The sequence below is a fragment of the Anabrus simplex genome, chromosome 3, assembly GCF_040414725.1.
Source record: "Anabrus simplex isolate iqAnaSimp1 chromosome 3, ASM4041472v1, whole genome shotgun sequence".
Lineage (NCBI taxonomy): Eukaryota > Metazoa > Arthropoda > Insecta > Orthoptera > Tettigoniidae > Anabrus > Anabrus simplex.
Genome location: NC_090267.1, coordinates 448,222,471 through 448,243,637, shown reverse-complemented (window position 1 = coordinate 448,243,637; position 21,167 = coordinate 448,222,471). Strand labels below are relative to the sequence as shown.

Here is a 21,167-nt window from a genome sequence, read left to right as displayed (position 1 = left end):
AACCTAAATACTTGAAATTATCGACCTGTTCTAGCATTGTATCACCAATCTCACATTCAATTCTGTTGAATTTCTTACCTACTGACATCAATTTAGTCTTCGAGAAGCTAATTTTCATACCATACTCATTGCACCTATTTTCAAGTTCCAAGATATTAGACTGCACGCTTTCGGCACAATCTGCCATTAAGACCAAGTCGTCAGCATAGGCCAAACTGCTTACTACATTTTCACCTAACTGAATCCCTCCCTGCCATTTTATACCTTTCAGCAGATGATCCATGTAAAAATACGAACAGCAAAGGTGAAAGATTACAGCCCTGTCTAACCCCTGTAAGTACCCTGAACCAAGAACTCATTCTACCATCAATGAAGGGCTGAGAACCATAGTGGGCCAAATCCACCAGCCGTCGAAATTGAGTTAATGCCATCTAGCGGTTCATTTCTGACTTAGGTATTATCTCTCCAACTGGACAATCTTTACGTCTTCCCATTTATGTGCTACAGGGTCACAAAATATTAACCAAATTGAACTAGCCACTGGAGGTAGTGCCATAGTGGGCCAAAACCGCATTACCAAACCCTCGCTTGCTCTGAGTCACGTGATATGCGTAGTATCATGGCGGACATCAGCCACGAGGAAAATAGAAGCAGTGATTTGACATGCAGCAGACCCTCCTCCTTCCCTTAATAACAAGTAGCGTTTATTTTTACAAGAGGAAGTTTTGGGTGTATAATGTAGGAATGCATATCTGTGAGGATGAGAAAGGGTACATGTACTTGTGGGGTGAAGATACAGCATAAAGGGGCCAACAGAACTAGGTTCATGTATTCTGTATTCCCTGAGGAACGTCAGCACAACAGCAAATCATTTAATAGCCTATTCAGACACTTGTGGTGGTCAGAATAGAAATTAGTATATTGCATCTTTGTGGGCGACATTAGTTCATTATTCCCAATTTAAAACTATTGATCATAATTTCCTGGAACCTGGCCATTCATATTTGCCTATTGACAGAGATTTTAGTACCATCGAAACTTCAGAATGTAAGGCAAAATCACTGTTTTCGTTAGAAGATCATGTAACATTAGTTAAGGAATGTAGGGGAAATAAAAACTTTAGTGTGAAGGAAATGGAACAGAAAGAATTTGTGAACATTAAGGAGCTCTCAAAAAACTTTGTGATTCGTAAGGAAACAGTAGATAGGGAGAAGGTTGAGTGGCTAAAAATTAGGTGGTTTCATTTCCAGTCTAATGAACCTCTTACGTTTAAGTTCAGGTACACCCCCAACAAAATGGAAGAATGGAAAATCCTTGATATTTCACCTTCCCATAAGGGCAGGCTTACGCAGCACCCATTAAGCTGACAAAAGCTAAATGTGATGATTTAATTGCCATGCTTCCATTCATTCCACCAGTTAATCATAAGTTTTTTTAAGGATTTGCAAATATTGTGATGTAACTACGGCAAAATGAAGTACCTTACAGTGCCATGTGGAGTTGGCCCACTGGCGTATTGTTAAAATTAATCCTTTCTGTTTAGAGCCAAAGTGGGCCAAATCTACTCCAGTGGAACATGATGGTATTCATTTACTTTTTATTTGCATTGAAGAGCCGGATAATCTTTGTATTTTGCTTTGTAGTGACTAATGGATCTATTAGCTATAATATGCACATGTTGTAGTCTCTGTAATCTGTGCCTGTAAATTATAGCAGTGACTAAATTTAACCTTAGTTTTCTCCAGTTTTAAAAAATGGCACTTGGCCCACTATGGTTCTCAGCCCTTCAATTCTCACTGAAGCCCAGTTGTCAACATAAATGCCTTTGATTGATTTTAATAATCTACCTTTAATTCCATAGTCCCCCAGTATAGTGAACATCTTCTCCCTCAGTACCCTGTCATATGCTTTCTCTAGATCTACGAAACAAACACAACTGCCTATTCCTCTCGTAGCATTTTTCAATTACCTGGCGCATACTGAAAATCTGAACCTGACAGCCTCTCTGTGGTCTGAAACCACACTGGTTTTCATCCGACTTCCTCTCAACGACTGATCGCACCCTCCCTTCCAAGATGCCAGTGAATACTTTGCCTGGTATACTAATCAATGAGATACCTCGATAGTTGTATTAATATTACTGAATTGCATTGAAGTTTAAATTGAGCACCACAAAACGAATTAAGTAAATGTATTTTGATACATGATGGTAGGGCGGCAGGGCATATAGTGCAAACTCATATAACTTTTTCATTCTCCTCCGCGGGTGGAATTGAAATGTATGACAAAATCCATCTTCTAAGCATCAGGAGCGAAAGATTATCACTTACCACATACCTGTGAGAAGAGAAGCTCCTTTGTACGTCACAAGACGTTATTGGTGCATACTTACACAATGTTAAATCACTGCTGTCGAGTATGCACCATCTTGAAATGTACTGGTACCTTCTCCTCTTATGAACACATTTTATCTTGCACACACAGTGAAAATCGGCATTTCCATTAAGCACATTTTGAAGTTTCCGTTTTACACTGAGGCCAACTATTCCATGAGATTGTTGTACTGAAAGGTCAACACTTCTCAAGATTTCAATACTTGGAAGAATTTCTAAGCTAGCAGCTTCGATACGAGTAATTACACTCGATGTAATTCCAAAGTTTGACTTAATATATCCCAGACTTTCTGACAAACCAGGTGAGCTGGCCGTGCGATTAAGACCGTGCAGCTGTGAGCTTGCATCAGGGTGATAGTTGGTTCAAACCCCACTGTCAGCAGCCCTGCGGATGGTTTTCCGTGGTTTCGCATTTTCACACCAGGTACATACTGGGGCTGTACCTTAATTAAGGCCACGGCCGCTTCTTTTATATTTCTAGCCGTTTCCTATCCCATCGTCGCCATAAAACCTCTCTATGTTGGTGCAACGTAAAGCATAAATGATAAATAAAAACTTTCTTACAAACTGTTGGAAAATAATTCCTGCACAATCTTGATAGAAGAGGCAGAGTTTCCACTTCTGTTTCCCAGATGTGATACGGAAAAGCAGTTTTGTGAATATTAGTTCTCATTCGGTAAGTTGACGATGATTTTACACAGGTACAGCTGTTTCCAAATCGCCGAAATATGACCAAAATAAGTATTTTCTGCGAAATAGATTAAAATATGACCTTATGACAATAATGAGCCAAAATACACATTTATATGACAAATAAAATTACTTGATTGTGATGATAATCACCTGATGTGCACCAAAATCTAATCACACAAGAAAATAGAGACAAAGGAAAAAATATGACGTTTCCTAAACATCCGAGCCTTACTCATAACCATGTGCAGAGATCTGTACCCTTTGTTCACAGTACCTTATATTAACACCTAGATACTTACAGTGGTCCCCATAAGAAACTTTCACTCCATCAACGCTGTAATTGAAACAGATAACTTTTCTTACTAGTGAAACTCACAACCTGACTTTTAGCCCCGTTTATCATCATACTATTGCCTCCTGTCCATCTCACAACATTGTCGAAGTCGAGTATCGATGGTGGAGTGTTTCTTCGCATCCCAACATCGTTTGCTTATTCTGGCATAAGTAGTCGGGTTTTTGTAGGTTGAAATTACGGATTTGGCGTTCACTGGGCAAAATTGATTAAAATTTAGATCGCTCAACAGACCTCCATTTTTCTGCCATATTGTTATTATTAAGCCTATTCATCTCGTTTCAGCGAACTATGGACCACGTTATTTCAGCTGTCTCCTTCGGGCTTTGACATTTGCCCAGTACTTCCTCATTCGTTCCCTGTCTTGTTCCTTTCCTGTTTTTGGCTTCGGATTTTCCTGGAAACCGTGGCACGTTTGAAGTTTCTTCCTGAGTTGGACATGCTCCAGGATGGCATATCGACGGCCTAATTCTAATACCACGTATCTGACAATACTGTTCTTATCCATTATGTTCCTTAAGACTGGTCACGCCCCCCCATCTCCGTGTGTATATAGAGTCCATCAGAACAATTTTCGTAGTGTTAAATTTTCCTATGCACAGGTGTAAAGGAAAATGAACCTTACTATACCGTATTGTAGAAATGAGTTCACCTCTGTGGTGTAGTGGTTAGTGTGCTTAGCTGCCACCCCCGGAGGCCCGGTTTCAATTCCCGGCTGTGCCAAGAAATTTGAAAAGTGGTACGAGGACTCGAATGGGGTCCACTCAGGCTCGGGAGGTCAACTCAGGAGAGGGGGGTTCGATTCCCTCCTCAGCCATCGTGGAAGTGGTTTTCCGTGGTTTCCCACTTCTCCAGGCAAATGCCGGGATGGTACCTAACTTAAGGACACGGCCGCTTCCTTCCCTCTTCCTTGTCTATCTCTTCCAAACTTCCCACAAGGCCCCTGTTCAGCATAGCAGGTGAGGCCGCCTGGGCGAGGTACTGGTCATCCTCCCCAGTTGTATCCCAGACCCAATGTCTCACGCACCAGGACACTGCCCTTGAGGCGGTAGAGGTAGGAGCCCTTGCTGAGTCCGAGGGGAAACCGACCCTGGAGGGTAAACAGGCGAAGAAGAAGACTGTAGGAATGTGTCTTTGCGTGGAGTATTTACGCACTCCTACAGTATAATGTATTTAAGGAATATTTTCTATTACACTTTTGCAAAGGAAAATGAGTCCAACGAAATTTGTTCTAATAATAATATTATTTGCTTTATGTCCCACTAACTACTTTTACGGTTTTCTGAGACGCCGCAGTGCCGGAATTTTGTCCTGCAGCGGTTCTTTTACGTGCCATTATAAATGTACCAACACGAAGCTGACGTATTTGAGCGCCTTCAAATACCACCGGACTGAACCAGGATGGAACCTGCCGAGTTGGGGTTATAAGGCCAGCGCCTCAACCGTCTGACCCACTCAGCCCGGCGAAAACTGTTCTGATGGACTGCATATCCATACGAGGCTGGGAGGTGCGACCAGTCTTAAGGAGAATAATGCCGAGGAAGAGTATTGTCAGATACGTGGCATTAGAAGTAGGCCGTCGATATGAGACCTCTAGTCTTCGAGAGCTCTTTCTACCTTAGTGAACCAGATACCTTTGATTTTCTTGTCCTGAAAGTAGTTAATAATCCAGTTGGCCTGTCTTGGTGGGCTCATTCACGTCGCGTGTTCATAAGAGATTATCATTCTTTCACAGATAGTGTCGGTTACCTTCTGTAATCACCAGTTTCTTTGACAAGGCCCAAGATTTACTTCAAAATCTTTCTTTCTTTCTTTCTTTCTTTTTTCTTTGGCCTCCAGTTTTCAACCAGGCCTTTCTCCGTATCATATAAGACCCCAAAGGAAATAACTTCTTAAGATCAGAATCTCTCAACTTGCCCGGGAATCGAACTTGAGGCCCTGAGAACCGAGGGCTGAGGTTACTGACCACTCAGCGCTTGAACCGAACTGAAAGTAAACTCATGAATAATAATAATAATAATAATAATAATAATAATAATAATAATAATAACAATAATAATAATAATAAGGTGCCGGGATAACTGAGTTTCGTCCCATGGGATTCAGTTATCTAGCCGGAAGCTACCACTTTTCCCCCACCTGTAGGGTCGCTGGTGAGAACTTGTGCATTTGACTCTTTTTTACCACCGGATGCCCTTGCTGACGCAACCGTATGTCAAGGGATGTAATCAATATTACGTGTTTTTCTGTGGTGGTTGGTTGTGTGGTGTGTTGTTTGAATAAGAAAAAGGGAATGTTGGCACAAACACAAACGGCTAGTCCCCGTGCTAGAAGAATTAATTCATGGCGTGTGGCCTCCTAAAAGGCCTGGTGCAAGTCTTTGGAGTTGACGCCGTACAGGCGACCTGCGCGTCTGTGACTATGGGGCCCTACCTATGATGGATTCTAATGATGAAGACCTCACTCGAGAATCGAAACCGGGACCCAAAGGGCAGCACACAAACTATTTAGCCTTGGAGTCGGACGTGAAATCGTGCCCTCATCCCTAGGTGGTGTGGCCCTTTTCAAACACACCGCCAATGGAGGCGAGCTTCATGTGTCATTTCAACCACACACCAGCCCTCCTTCCAGTCTTAAATTTCTGGCAGTACCGGGAATCGAACCCGGGCCCCCGAGGACTGTAGCTAATAACACTAACCGTTACGCTACGGAGCCGGACGCCAGAATAATTAACCAGACGCAATTAAAATACCTGACCCGGCCGGGAATCGAACCCGGAGCCCTCTGAACCACAGGTCTCAACGCTCACCATTCAGGCAAGAAATCGGACATTTAAAAACGTATATTATAATAGCAAAATTTCAGGTAAGTTGCGAGACCTGCGCGTCGTGATGATATTCACCTAGCTCCTGTACCAGCTGAATTAATCAGTGATAGTTAACATTTCCGACCCTGTCGGGATTCGAACCAAGGACCCATGTGACCAAAGGCCAGCACGCTAACCATGGAGCAGGGTAGTATATTTGTGGGGAAGAAATATTATTCTGGGGCTTTATGTCTCTTAAGCGTAATTTCTTATTTGAAGGAGATGAGATCACTTGTCAGTGTGTGTTCTTCAGTTCTAGTTTCATGACTCCAGAATGGCTAAAATATATATTTTCGCTGTTACTGTATCCTGTAGTTCAAAATCACATTACATAAACCGTCTTTACGATCTCGCCAGTGCTGCGAGTGGAACCCCACATAATTGTGGAATATTTATTACGAACTGCGTATCTTGCAATCTTTTCCTTGAGACGTCAAAAAACGCGATTGTCTTCGAGTAATATAATGAAACTGATACTGTACAGAAATAAATTTATGTAGAAGTAACAGAATTATCTGATTATCTCAAGGAGGAGGGGTCTGGGTTTGTTTTACGTCACTCCGACTAAGGCAGGTGTTAGGCTGGCATTCAAAGACATTTGTCGAAGAACTTTTGTAAAATATGTATCAAGGTACTGGAGAAATATTTTCGAAAATGTAGTTTCACAAAATTTCTCTGATAAAAGGTGCTATATTTTGTAAATTATTTGACTTGTTACATCCAAAACTGGCGGATCATAAGTTCAGTTGGAAATGAAATGGCGTATGTCGTAGTGCCGAGGACATGTTCGGCACGCCAGGTGAAGGTCTTTTGATTTGACACCCGTAAGAGACCTGCGCGTCGTGATGATATTCACCTAGCTCCTGTACCAGCTGAATTAATCAGTGATAGTTAACATTTCCGACCCTGTCGGGATTTGAACCCAGGACCCATGTGACCAAAGGCCAGCACGCTAACCATGGAGCAGGACAGTTCAATTTGAATTTTGCTATAACAAAACTGCTAATTTTAGAGTGTGGAGTGAATGAAATGTTGTACAACACAAGGCACCAAGAGTATAAAAATAGACATTCAAAAGAGCAAGTGTATTTGAAGTCCGCCTTTGTGGTGTAGTGTTTAGTGTGATTAGCTGCCACTCCCGGAGGCCTGGGTTTGATTCCTGGTTACGTGGACTGGAACGGAGTCCACTCAGCCTCGATAGGTCAACTAAGTAGAGATGGGTTCGATTCCCACCTCAGCCATCCTGGAAGTGGTTTTCCGTGGTTTCCCACTTCTCCTCCAGGCAAATGTCGCGATGGTATCTAACTTAAGGCCACGGCCGATTCCTTCCCTCTTCCTTGTCTATTCCTTCCAATATTCCCATCCCCCAACAAGGCCCCTGTTCAGCATAGCAGGTGAGGCCGCCTCGGCGAGGTACTTGTCATCCTCCCAGTTGTATCCCCGACCCAGAGACTGAAGCTCCAGGACACTGCTCTTGAGGTGGTAGAGGTGGGATCCCTCGCTGAGTCCGAAGGAAAAACCGACTCTGGAGGGTAACCAGATAAAGAAGATAAAGAAGAAGAAGAAAGGGAAGTGTATTTGAAACATTTGTGCAGGTGATAAATACCTACTATACAGGAAGGATCCAGCGTTTTGAACCTGAGAAATAAAGTGAATGGATTATGTAGGATGTATTTGGCTGAGAACTTAAAATGAATATGATATTCATATTATAAAATATTTCTTACATTCATTAACATTTATGGTGATAAGCAGAAGAAAAGTGAAGACAACTATAAAGTTAGGGCATGAAATAATAGAACAGGTGGATGCTTTCAAATACTTGGGAAGTGTAATAACAGACGACATGATGTGCAGTCGAGAGGTGAAAACACGTATTGCGATTGCAAAGGAAGCATTTAATAAGAAGAGCAGACTTTTTTTGTGGAGGCATGGATAGAGACTTGAGAAAACGATTCGTGAAGTGCTTTGTATGGAGCTGAGACTTGGACATTGAGAAAAGAAGACGAAAGAAGACTGGAAGCATTTGAGATGTGGATTTGGAGGAAAATGGAAAGTATACAATGGACAGAAAAGGTAAAGAATGAAGAAGTCTTGAGAAGAGTCGGGAAGAGAGAAATATATTAAAAGTAATCAAGAAGAGAAAGCACAATTGGATTGGTCATTGGATGAGGAGAGATTGCTTGCTTATAGATGCTATAGAAGGAACGGTAAATGGAAAAAGACAAAGAGGACGGAGAAGATATCAGATTCTGGACAGTATCAGGAAAGAATATAAGTATGAGGAAACAAAGAGGGTGGCAATAGGCAGGATTGCGTGGAGAGCTGCCATGTGAAGACCTGCCGTATGGCAGAACACTAATGATGATGATTAACATTAGATTATTGTAAGTAACTTCTGTTTTCGAGTATGAACAAGTAGGCAGATGTAAAACTTAAAACACACCGATACATTTTCTGAGAATTTTTGTCATTAAAAGTACAAGTAAAAGCTAATAGTAGCCAAACATGCACACAACTGTCCATCAATGTTTGCTGAAATTTGACAAAACATTTTATGTAGTGCAATGGTTCAATAACTATCTCCCATTCTCTCTCCGTTATAGTGACACCGCTAACAGTCTAGGTCTAATTTACGACAGAACTTTATTGGTCTGATCATACGTCAAATGTGCTCCGAAAAGTTGTGTCATGCATGAATATTTTGAAACGAAACGTATCATATACACCACCTTTCATGCGAAAACTACTTATTCATAATCTTATATTCCAAATCACTGACTATGATTCAGTCGTGTAGAACAACTTATCTGAAACGTTGAACATAAAACTTACAAAGGGTACAAAACGCATGTGTTCGTTACGTGACATATGATAGGAGTGATAAAATAACACCCTGTTACATACAGCTGCATTGGTTAAGACTCTATGGCATGCGGGAGATAGCGGGTTCGAGCCCCACTGTCGGCAGCCCAGAAGATGGTTTTCCGTGGTTTCCCATTTTCATACCAGGCAAATTTTGGGGCTGTACCTTCGCTCGGATTCTTCTTCGAATGTTTACATATTTACATCATCATTATAGACCGCTATGCCTTTCAGCGTTAAGTCTTCATGCCTCTGAGAATTTACTAAACGTCGCCACAATCCTCTATTTGCAACTAGTGCTGTGGCCTCGTTTAGTTCTATACATGTTATCTTTATATCGTAGTCTTGGTCTCCCTCTACTTCTCTTACTCTCCTTAACACAGTACTTTATTCTCCTAAGTAACCTATCCTCCTCCATTCGCCTCATGTGACCCAACCACCGAAGCTCGTTTATGCGTACAGCTTCATCCATCGAGTTCATTCCTAACTTAGTCTTTCTAACCTCATTCCGAGAACCCTCCTGCCACTGTTCCCACCTGTTTGTACCAGCAATCATTCTCGCTACTTTCATGTCTGTTTCTTCTAACTTATGAATAAGATATGCTGAGTCCACTCAACTTTCACTCCCGTAAATCAAAGTTGGTCTGAAAACAGACCGATGAAAAGATAGTTTCGTCCGGGACCTAACTTGCTTCTCACAGAATATTGTTGATCGCAACTGCGAGCCCACTGCATTAGCTTTACTGAACTTTAATTCAATTCCACTTACTATACTACCATCCTGGGACAACACACATCCTCAATACTTGAAATTATCTACCGGGTTCATCCAGTTCTCTTGGATTTCTTACCTACTGACATAAGCCAAGTCTTTGAAAGGCTAATTTTCATACTATATTCATTGCACCTATTTTCAAGTTCCAAGATATTAGACTGCAGGCTTTCGGCACAATCTGCTATTAAGACCAAGTCGTCGACATAGGTAGACTGCTCATTAAATTTCCACCTAACTGAATCCCTCCCTGCCACTTAATACCTTTCAGCATATGATCCATGTTAATTACGAACAACAAGGTGAAAGAATACAGCCTTGTCTAGCCCCTGTAAGTACTCTGAACCAAGAACTTATTCTACCATCAATTCTCACCGCAGCCAATTGTCAACATAAATGCCTTTGATTGATTTGAATAATCTACCTTTAATTCCACAGTCCCCCAGTATGGCGAACATCTTTTCCCTGGGTACCCTGTCATATGCTTTCTCTAGATCTACGAAACATAAACACAACTGTCTATTCCTTTCGTAGCATTTTTCAAATACAGGGCGCATACTGAAAATCTGATCCTGACAGCCCCTCTGTGGTCCAAAACCACATTGATTTTCATCCGACTGCCTCTCAACCACTGATCGCACCCTCCCTTTCTTCGAATGTCTGTTTGAGGCGATAGAGGTGGGATCCCTCACTGAGTTCAAGGGAAAAAACCAAGCCTGGAGGGTAAACGAATTAAGAAAGAAAGAAAGAAAGGAAGAAAGAAAGGAAAGAAAGAAAGAAAGAAAGAAAGAAAGAAAGAAAGAAAGAAAGAAATAATAATAATAATAATAATAATAATAATAATAATAATAATAATAATAATAATAATAATAATAATAATAATAATAATAATAATAATTGTATGGTCTCAGCTACCAAATGCAGACATTTTAATTTGACACCATATGGCTGCTTGCTTGTTAATTTCGACGTTCCGTTTCACTGTAGGCCTACTAGATGGTAGAGTAAACTGAATCTCTCTTGCGCGTCTATGGCTGAGTTTTAATTTATATTTTGGCGTTAACATCAAATGTGGTACCAGAGAACACTTTCATTGAAAAATCGTATGGTATGGAGTGTCCCATGCACTCTTTTCCGCCGTTAAATAATTAGACTACCTCTGGCGTGTTTGGGCCCGTTAATTTGGGATCCGGAGGCCGACACCGTACCATTGGTCCACAGAGGGAGCTACTGAATAAATAAGTCTACTGGACTGTCCTAGCTGTCGATTCACAAGTGAGTGTGGACAGGTCGAGCAGCTCGTAAAGTGGGAAGCTCAAGTGACTCTCTCATTCGTACTCTGTTACGACATCCACTGGTTTTCCGCACGGTTACGTGTCTGATGCGACTACGCCAAAATCGTGCCACTTGCGACGGAGTAGATTAAGCATCGTGCCGCATGCGACCAATCAATCAATCAATCAATCAATCAATCAATCAATCAATCAATCAATCAATCAATCAATCAATCAATCAATCAATCAATCAATCAATCAATCAATCAATCAATCAATCAATCAATCAATCAATCAATCAATCAATCAATCAATCAATCAATCAATCAATCAATCAATCAATCAATCAATCAATCAATCAATCAATCAATCAATCAATCAATCAATCAATCAATCAATCAATCAATCAATCAATCAATCAATCAATCAATCAATCAATCAATCAATCAATCAATCAATCAATCAATCAATCAATCAATCAATCAATCAATCAATCAATCAATCAATCAATCAATCAATCAATCAATCAATCAATCAATCAATCAATCAATCAATCAATCAATCAATCAATCAATCAATCAATCAATCAATCAATCAATCAATCAATCAATCAATCAATCAATCAATCAATCAATCAATCAATCAATCAATCAATCAATCAATCAATCAATCAATCAATCAATCAATCAATCAATCAATCAATCAATCAATCAATCAATCAATCAATCAATCAATCAATCAATCAATCAATCAATCAATCAATCAATCAATCAATCAATCAATCAATCAATCAATCAATCAATCAATCAATCAATCAATCAATCAATCAATCAATCAATCAATCAATCAATCAATCAATCAATCAATCAATCAATCAATCAATCAATCAATCAATCAATCAATCAATCAATCAATCAATCAATCAATCAATCAATCAATCAATCAATCAATCAATCAATCAATCCATAACCATTGGTCTGCATTTACGGCAATCGCCCAAGTGGGAGATTGCCTATCATTAGTTTACGTAGACTTTTTAAAATATAATTTCAGAGAATTTGAAAATTTATCGAACATCTCCCTTGGTAAATTATTCCAATCGCTAACTCCTCTTCCTAAAAAGGAGTATTTGAGTTCTAATTTTATCTTCATATTGTGATCTTTTCTACTTTAAAAACTAAAACTGAGACTTACTCGTCTACACAATATCATTAATTCAATGTACATAGTTAAATGTCATGCTCAGTTTGTAGTTATAGTAGTTCACTATTTGAATAGAACAAAGAACAATTTCTTTCCCTACTCGTTAAACAGTGATATACATTTTTGGCCCATTTTCTAACCCTTTCTGGTTCTGATTGAGCCTACATTATCTTGGATGATGGCCTAGTTTATTAAAAATTGGGTTGTCAACTCTGGTCGCCTCCGGTACGGTAAAAGATTATGCGGTCGCTAGTGACACGGGTCGTATGCGGTGCGACACTCTCCGCACATCTTACTTGTACAGCCACTGCATGTAACACTCATAACGTATACGCGTAAAGTTGAAACATGTCAACAACTCGTAGTTTGATCACCCACCGAGTGGCTGAACAATTGAGTGGCCTGATATACGGAGCTTGTTATCCAATCTTAGACTTCAGGTTTATTTACACAGCTCCCTTTTCATTCATCGCTGAGCAGCAATGAGTCTGGTTCGTGCCTGTCATTTATGAGACTGTCTATGTTCGTTCTAGCAACAGGATCGTTTTCTAACCAAACTGGCTGAGTATTAGAAGTGGAGACAGGATGAGCTCAGACTCTTTCTTTGTATGGCTCTACGTGCACACGATACGTTTCCATGACGACTACGTCAAGTAACCGACAGACGCGTGAGAAGAGTAGGGTGGAGGCAAATCTGCTATCTAGACTTAAAAATGGTTGATATCTTGCAAGAGGAGTGCGTGCCTCTAAACTCAGTAATATGGCGGGAGGTTTTATAAACATCTGAAGAAATTTTGGACGGTAATTTCGAAATTATACAAAACATACTTTCACGTAACTAATTTAGTACAACCCTGTATATAAAACTAAAAACTAGCCCGACTCCTTGGGTGAATGGTCAGCATACTGGTCTTCAATTCAGATGGTTAAATCCTCTGGTTCAGGGACTGGATGTACCTGTTCGTCTAAGCACATTGTACACAACACACTAGAGTACACCCCCATCCACCACAGAAACACACAATAGCGAACACACCATGCCAGCCGGGGCATTCTGCCGTAAAACTGGGACACTCCATATCAAGTGTCGATCCTAATATATTAGGATCAAGGCCAGGACAAGGAAGATAAAGGTAAGGGCTAACATTTCCTCGTGGGTTCACACGCTTGGAATTCTTCACAATTTGGTATTGAATTCAACCAATAATAGCTCGCACGCGCTTTTTCGCGAGACAATGGTAGTGCTTCAGCGCACCGCTGGCGGAAGTGGCATTAATGACAATCTCTAGACAGAAATAAATTCCAGGATATCCAGACCTTCCTTTCGGCTCCGCACAAGTCGGGTGAGTGATGCTTCCGCTTCCTTAAACACACTCAAGCGAGGCTGAATTTTCCACACAAGAAGAGTGTGTGATTTCTAGAGACCGAAATTTTAGGCTCTAATATGTTAGAACGCAAACATAATGAAGCCCGTAGCAAGTTTTATCCAGCCCGCTCTACCGTTATGTAGGGAGAGCGGCATAAAATGCAGGGGTTCTAACGGGCCTTACCCTCTATGTTTATACTAATCTTACAACACACCCACTGAGCAGACAGTGCGATATTTCCGGCTTACTTAAGGGTGCTCATACACCTGGAAATATGAATTATTGTCATTTTTTGTTTTCAATCTCCATAGGAAGAATACACATTTCATTGCCTAAATCTGAAGATTTATAGCGAAATTTCCATTTGTTGACCGAGATATTTCGATTTAAATTCATGCAGGTACTGAACTGTCAGCTGTGTGGGCTGTTTTGGAATATTGATTTGGAACAAAAATGGCTGACTCGTCAAGGCATCAGGACCATTTAATAATTCTGTTATTCTGTGCCTGTAACCTAACCACGAGGTTTTGTTTTGAATCATGTCAAGTTTGTAAGACTCAGACAGAAGAATAAGAAGATGGCTGGCTGGCATACAATTAGAATATGGTTAGGGTCTTGGTGGTGCAGGTCGTCTCACTGATGCTATCATCGACAAGCTGCAGTGGCAGAACTGACCACAAGTATAAAATTAGAAGGAATTTTAGCAGAAGCGATTGAGGTAAATTTTCATTCATTGGGAAGGGTGTGAAAGAGTGGAACAGTTTACCAGGGGTAGCGTTTGATCCTTTTCCAAAATATGTGCAGATATTCAAGAAGAAAATAAACAGCAACAGAGAAAATAAATGAGATGTTAGAGGGCATTCGACCAGTGCTGGCTATTGTAAATAAAAAATGTGTGTGAATAAATTAATTCCATCCCCTGGTCTGTGGAGTTTGGACGGCCGAAGTAGGGGACTGCCTGTAGGGGTGAAGTACAGTGGGGACTTCGAGGGCCCCGGGACCGCTACATTAGCTGTGAAGGCCCTTCAGGAACTCTCAAAAGTGGTGGCAAAAAGGGCTCTGGTTAAGACGCAGGAGGTCGTTATGCTACTTAGGTTCCAAAATGGGTAAAAAATAAATTAATAAATGCAATGTAAATTTTAATCTTATACCAGTTGTATAGTATCATTTGAAGTAATTCTACATACTGTATATGAGTTGACTATGTTTGTAAGTACTGGAGATATTATAAGTAGAATTTTTTTAAACAATATAAATTTATTAAGGATGTGCTGTGTGTTTAATAGGAAAAATTGTTAGTGCAAATTATATAATATTGTATTCTAGGAAACTTTTCTTCCTCTCTTGTTAATTTAAAATTTAGTGCTTAACAATAATGTATTTTAGTGTACCATTTGCCACCGAGGTAGACACCTCATTTGCAAATAAAGAGATTGAGATTTGATTTGATTTGATTTGATTTGATTTGATTTGATTTGATTTGATTTGATTTGATTTGATTTGATTTGATTTGATTTGATTTGATTTGATTTGATTTGATTTGATTTGATTTGATTTGATTTGATTTGATTTGATTTGATTTGATTTGATTTGATTTGATTTGATTTGATTTGATTTGATTTGATTTGATTTGATTTGATTTGATTTGATTTGATTTGATTTGATTTGATTTGATTTGATTTGATTTGATTTGATTTGATTTGATTTGATTTGATTTGATTTGATTTGATTTGATTTGATTTGATTTGATTTGATTTGATTTGATTTGATTTGATTTGATTTGATTTGATTTGATTTGATTTGATTTGATTTGATTTGATTTGATTTGATTTGATTTGATTTGATTTGATTTGATTTGATTTGATTTGATTTGATTTGATTTGATTTGATTTGATTTGATTTGATTTGATTTGATTTGATTTGATTTGATTTGATTTGATTTGATTTGATTTGATTTGATTTGATTTGATTTGATTTGATTTGATTTGATTTGATTTGATTTGATTTGATTTGATTTGATTTGATTTGATTTGATTTGATTTGATTTGATTTGATTTGATTTGATTTGATTTGATTTGATTTGATTTGATTTGATTTGATTTGATTTGATTTGATTTGATTTGATTTGATTTGATTTGATTTGATTTGATTTGATTTGATTTGATTTGATTTGATTTGATTTGATTTGATTTGATTTGATTTGATTTGATTTGATTTGATTTGATTTGATTTGATTTGATTTGATTTGATTTGATTTGATTTGATTTGATTTGATTTGATTTGATTTGATTTGATTTGATTTGATTTGATTTGATTTGATTTGATTTGATTTGATTTGATTTGATTTGATTTGATTTGATTTGATTTGATTTGATTTGATTTGATTTGATTTGATTTGATTTGATTTGATTTGATTTGAAGTCAAATTGGGCTATATGGTACCATGAAGTCTCTACTGACATTGACCCTCAACATTATTGTGGCGCGGAAAGTTCAAGATCATGGTGTGGGTGGTACCAAGCCCAGGAAAAAGGAACTGAGAAGGAGTATAAGCACCCCCGCCCAACTCCAATGGCTGTAATGAGGGCAATTAAGTCAATATTCCAAGACATGCTGCTACTGACCCTCCTAAGGAGATGTTTGAAAGGTTGGACTCGAAATGCTAATGAAACCTTTAACAGCAAAGTATGAATTGTTTGCCCTAAAACTCAAATTCAGGGAGGATATTTGTGAAAATTGCAGCTGCTGAAGATGTATCTTCTTTAAATGATGGTAATAAAAGTAAACTGGAAGTGCTAGAATGTTTAGACATCAAATTTGGGAAATATGCAACATCTGTCTCTGTCTGAACGTAATGTTCTTCGGGTCAAATTTGCTGAAAAACGGCTTTGAGAGTCTTCAACGGAGGAACGAAGGACAAGAAAGAGACTGAGGATGGAAGAACATGGCAATACCATGAGGATGGAAGGTACTAAATATGCAGCAGGTGCCTTGTAGTGTTGTATGTAAGTAGAAATGCATATAATATGTTTAGAAGCATTTTCCCAGAAGTTAAATTTTTTCGCACAAAAAACGCAGTAACTCAAGAACTAATGGTCCAAAATGCATGAAATTTTGAATCCCACTTGTTGGAACTAAGTTATAGAGGAGGAACCTCAATGAATGATTTCCTTTGAAAACATCATGTGAAATTCTTAACATTTTTAAATATTCAAATTAAAAACCTATAATAGTGTAACATATTCTTCCACTAAGTTCATAGAGGTCTATCCTGGGTAATTTAGTGTTTTTAAGGAAAAAAGTGTATGCCAATCAGATAGATACTTACTAAGAAATGATGTTTTTTGTAACATTCAAGAAATATTATTTAAATATTTAAATCTGCAAATTTTATTACACTTGTACATATTTAATATTAAAACGTTGTACATATAATGCAATCACGGCGTTTGTACTGTAAGTGTACAAAGTTTAATTCAAATCCCTGTTATGTTTCCATAGATATAGAGTAATTTACAAGGTGCATGCATTCCAGGTGCATCAGCCCACTTAAATGAGATTGCATTCTAAACTACCAGTGATTCTTGAAAAAGGAAAACGTCTACATTTCTCGTCCTTCAGGCAAGCAATTCAGTGTTGAAAACATCCTAGGGATATGAGGTACGTAATTTAGGTAGACAAAATATAATAAAGTACTAAGAATACATTCTATATTTACTCCTAAAATTTACAATCCTTTCCTTAATCGTTGTTATCTGGTCGATTAGACTAGCAGTTTGCCTTTTTCTACCACTGCAAGCGCTAATGCGAGTCAATGCAGAGGTTTCACTTAAGTCCTCTTAAATACAATCGGTATGGACATTTTTCGAAAAATCAAAAAATGTCGGAGGGTATTGAACCAAAGAACACATTACAGAAAAAAATACGTAAATAAGTTAATTTGGCTAGGATTTGAATCAGAAAGAACGAGTATAGAAACAAGCGATTTTAGGCTGGTTTTCTGGAACTGTATTTAAGCCGGAAGTGACTTTCGAAATGCGTTTTCTTAGCTTGATAGAGCTATTCAAGACTCAAAATTTGAAATATTTGCGGGTCGTTTAGACCTTTAACTTTCGACATAATTGAGAAAATTGCTTAATCTTACGTTTTTCGTAATATGTGGACCCCTATTTTGTCTGCTGAGATGATCGACACTGCAATTTTTTCGTGTTCACAGGAACCATTTAATGAACAAATGAATGCACATTATATTACAGGTATTCTCCTCTAATATCTGTGCACTGATGCAATCTTTCTGCCAACTTCCGTATTTGCATATAAAACCATTTTAAGAATGGTATCCCGGCGCCACTGATGGACAACTGCATTAACTTCTTCATTGGTGGTGAAAATTTTACCCCACATGACCTTTTTCATTGAGTCGCATAGGGCATAGTCGGTAGAAGCCAGATCCGGCAAATGTGAAGGATGTCGCAGCGTACACCTTCTTCATCTTCAAATCCTCATGGATGATGGTGTGGAGGGCTGCCTTCTCTAGTTTGTCAAACGTGATTTGCCCGTGTCCCATTATAAAATCATTGACACGCTGGGCATTGCTTGGTTTACGTGCAGTCATTGTCAGGGACAGTGACTCATTAACTAAATTTAAGAGATCTTGGCGCGATTACCTGTTGAAAGCTACCGACTGACGTGTGTACATTGCAGCTGAGTGTGTGAAAGACGAAGGGCTCTTGTTTCCCTTCTAGATGTAGAGATAGTTGATAGTTGTGTTGTGATTAATAGCGTCACAAATAAATGTAACGATAATAGAATGAGAGTCTTGAATATCTCTAGGGTGTGAGGTAATAAGTTTACTTTGACAGCATAACATATAGGTTCTGAGAAAATGAAACTGGCGTTCGGTTTCCCCATTAAAATGTGAGGTTATCTGATCTACTATTGAAATTAAACAATTAATTTAATTGATACTAAATAAAATATATTCTTTAAATGCTGATTTTAACCAGTGAGATTTACTGCGATAAATCAAAAGATAATATAAAACTCTGATATTACACCAGAAGGAAACTGAAGGCATTAAATTTGAAGTCTTCTTGACCGGATATTTAAAAGTTGTACGATAAATTTATCCCTCACTGTTCACTTGACTGTACCTCGAACACTTTGAGTGTTATTACGACGTATTCCTTTGAGTTGCTATCAGCTGTAGGTATCTCTAACCTAATTTGGTGATATATCCTTTTAGTTTCACAAACGACATATAGCATGGCTTGAAATTACACATTCACACTTCACAATCTAATTTACATGCTATTCACTGATAACTGTTAGTCTGCATTACGACGACTCAATATTGGGCTGTCACCTAACTGACACAAGAACTCGGCCGGGCAGATGCACGAGAAACACTCCGATTACGTATCCATATTACTGTTCCCCATTCGTCTCCTTCCAAATGACTCAAATCGACTTCATGGCAAGTCTCTCCATTCATCTCCTTCCAACGAACTGCTTCCAACTAACTGAACTATCCAACCGACTTCTCCAACTGAGTATCTGTGATCTCACAATCCTTCCAACTCATCTGACTGACTGAGGCCTCACCATTCAAATGACTGCCGATATAAGATACAGCCCATATATATAGGTATAGCCATTAGTTGACGCATGGTATAACACCCACGTCAGAGCTCAGAAAAGATATGATGTCACTCCCACCCAGCTGCAAATGTTACATATTATGTGGAAATAGCCTGAGGCACCCTGGGAACTCCCTAAATATGATCTCATCGCTAAATGCATACAATGACAGAGTGATGACTCGACAGTTACTGTAACATTATTGCTCCATGTGTTGCAATGTTTTAAAAGGTAGTAACATAAATATTATATCCATATCCGATATTAGGCATTAAGTCTCACTCTGCATTATTTTGAAGCTAATACATACACATATACATACACAATAAATTAAATACAATAAAGCAATCGATAATTAATTAATACATAGAGAAATCAGTTTATAGAATTGAATCAAACAATAATAATAGTTACAATAATAGTAATTATTATTATAATACAGATCCAATAATAATAATAATAATAATAATAATAATAATAATAATAATAATAATAATAATAATAATAATAATAATAATAATACAAATTACTGCTTGTAACGGGATTTGAACCGTTACAGTGTAATATTTGTAATTATTGTGTGCACATTTTATCATTATCAACCCATTGATAAAAATTGACACCTTAAAATAAGATTTTTCTAACGTTATAGGTAAGTGGAAATTAATTAAATTTTACTTGGAATGTGTCTCACAGGAGAGATGTGCTCATTGCGATGTCCAGGAACCTAACATCCTGTCCCCAGAAGTACATTTACTTTTATACATGCGAGAGTTTGAGTGTTATTGTGATGTAAATCAGAATATAAGTTGATGAATGTGTAGAAAACAGTAGTGAAATGTAGCTATATGTAAGAGAGGGCCAGGTGCCCTCAATTCGCTACTTGAAAGAGTCAATAATGAATATCCACAGCTTGTTTCCATTCATTTGCCTAGGTCAGGAATGAAATTAATAAAGCCCCATCTAACGGCGAAAGTAGGAATTGTGCCGTCCTGCAATCTGTCGCACTCCTCGGGGGGCAATGATTAATGTCTGAAAGATAAAATTAAATGATATCGGAGAGTGTGCTGGAATGAAAGATGACATGGAAAACCGGAGTACCGGGAGAAAAGCCTGTCTACCTCCGCTTTGTCCAGCACACATCTCACATGGAGTGACCGGGATTTGAACCACGAAACCCACCGGTGAGAGACTAGCACACTGCCGCCTGAGCCACGGAGACTCGAAAGAAACTATAATAAATGAATGAATAAATTCATGAAATAAATAACTGAGCCCTGTTTGGTCTTTATGGGTCCCATATGGCTGCACAATATCCCAAAATTAATGTTCAATTACAGAATTTGTAATAATTTCTATAGTCCCGTAGGTTCCCTCGCAAAGCAAAAATGAATGCCATTATTTACTCACCCGTCGACGAGAGGTGCCTGGTGAAGTATTCTGCGTACTGTATCCAGACGAGCTTCAAGATGTAGCGCGAATCCTACTCGCAGTAGCAGCAGCAGGAAGAGCGCTAAGCGCATGGTCGTGTCTGAAATCAAGGAGACCGTATCATGAAGTCACAGTTACAGTGTTAGAAGGCAGAATATTTCAAAGTGAGTCAGTTAAAGTTCACCTCAAATAACGCTTAAACCATTAAAGACTTGGAAAATATGTTCTTACTTCTACTAATATTGCCAAGGGGCTAATATCTACTAATATTGCCAAGGGGCTAATATCCCAACCAACTGTACTTTCCCTGG

At 38.6% G+C, this 21,167-nt stretch overlaps 1 protein-coding gene across 1 annotated transcript in view; it reads right to left on the bottom strand.

The window, feature by feature from the left end:
- Positions 1 to 20,948, bottom strand: part of LOC136866497 (dipeptidase 1-like) — an 852,481-nt gene extending 831,533 nt beyond the window's left edge. The window contains exon 1 of the mRNA XM_067143524.2: positions 20,836 to 20,948. Coding sequence (XP_066999625.2) covers positions 20,836 to 20,948 — 113 coding nt within the window. The remainder of the gene's footprint in view (positions 1 to 20,835) is intronic.
- Positions 20,949 to 21,167: the final 219 nt, after the last annotated feature.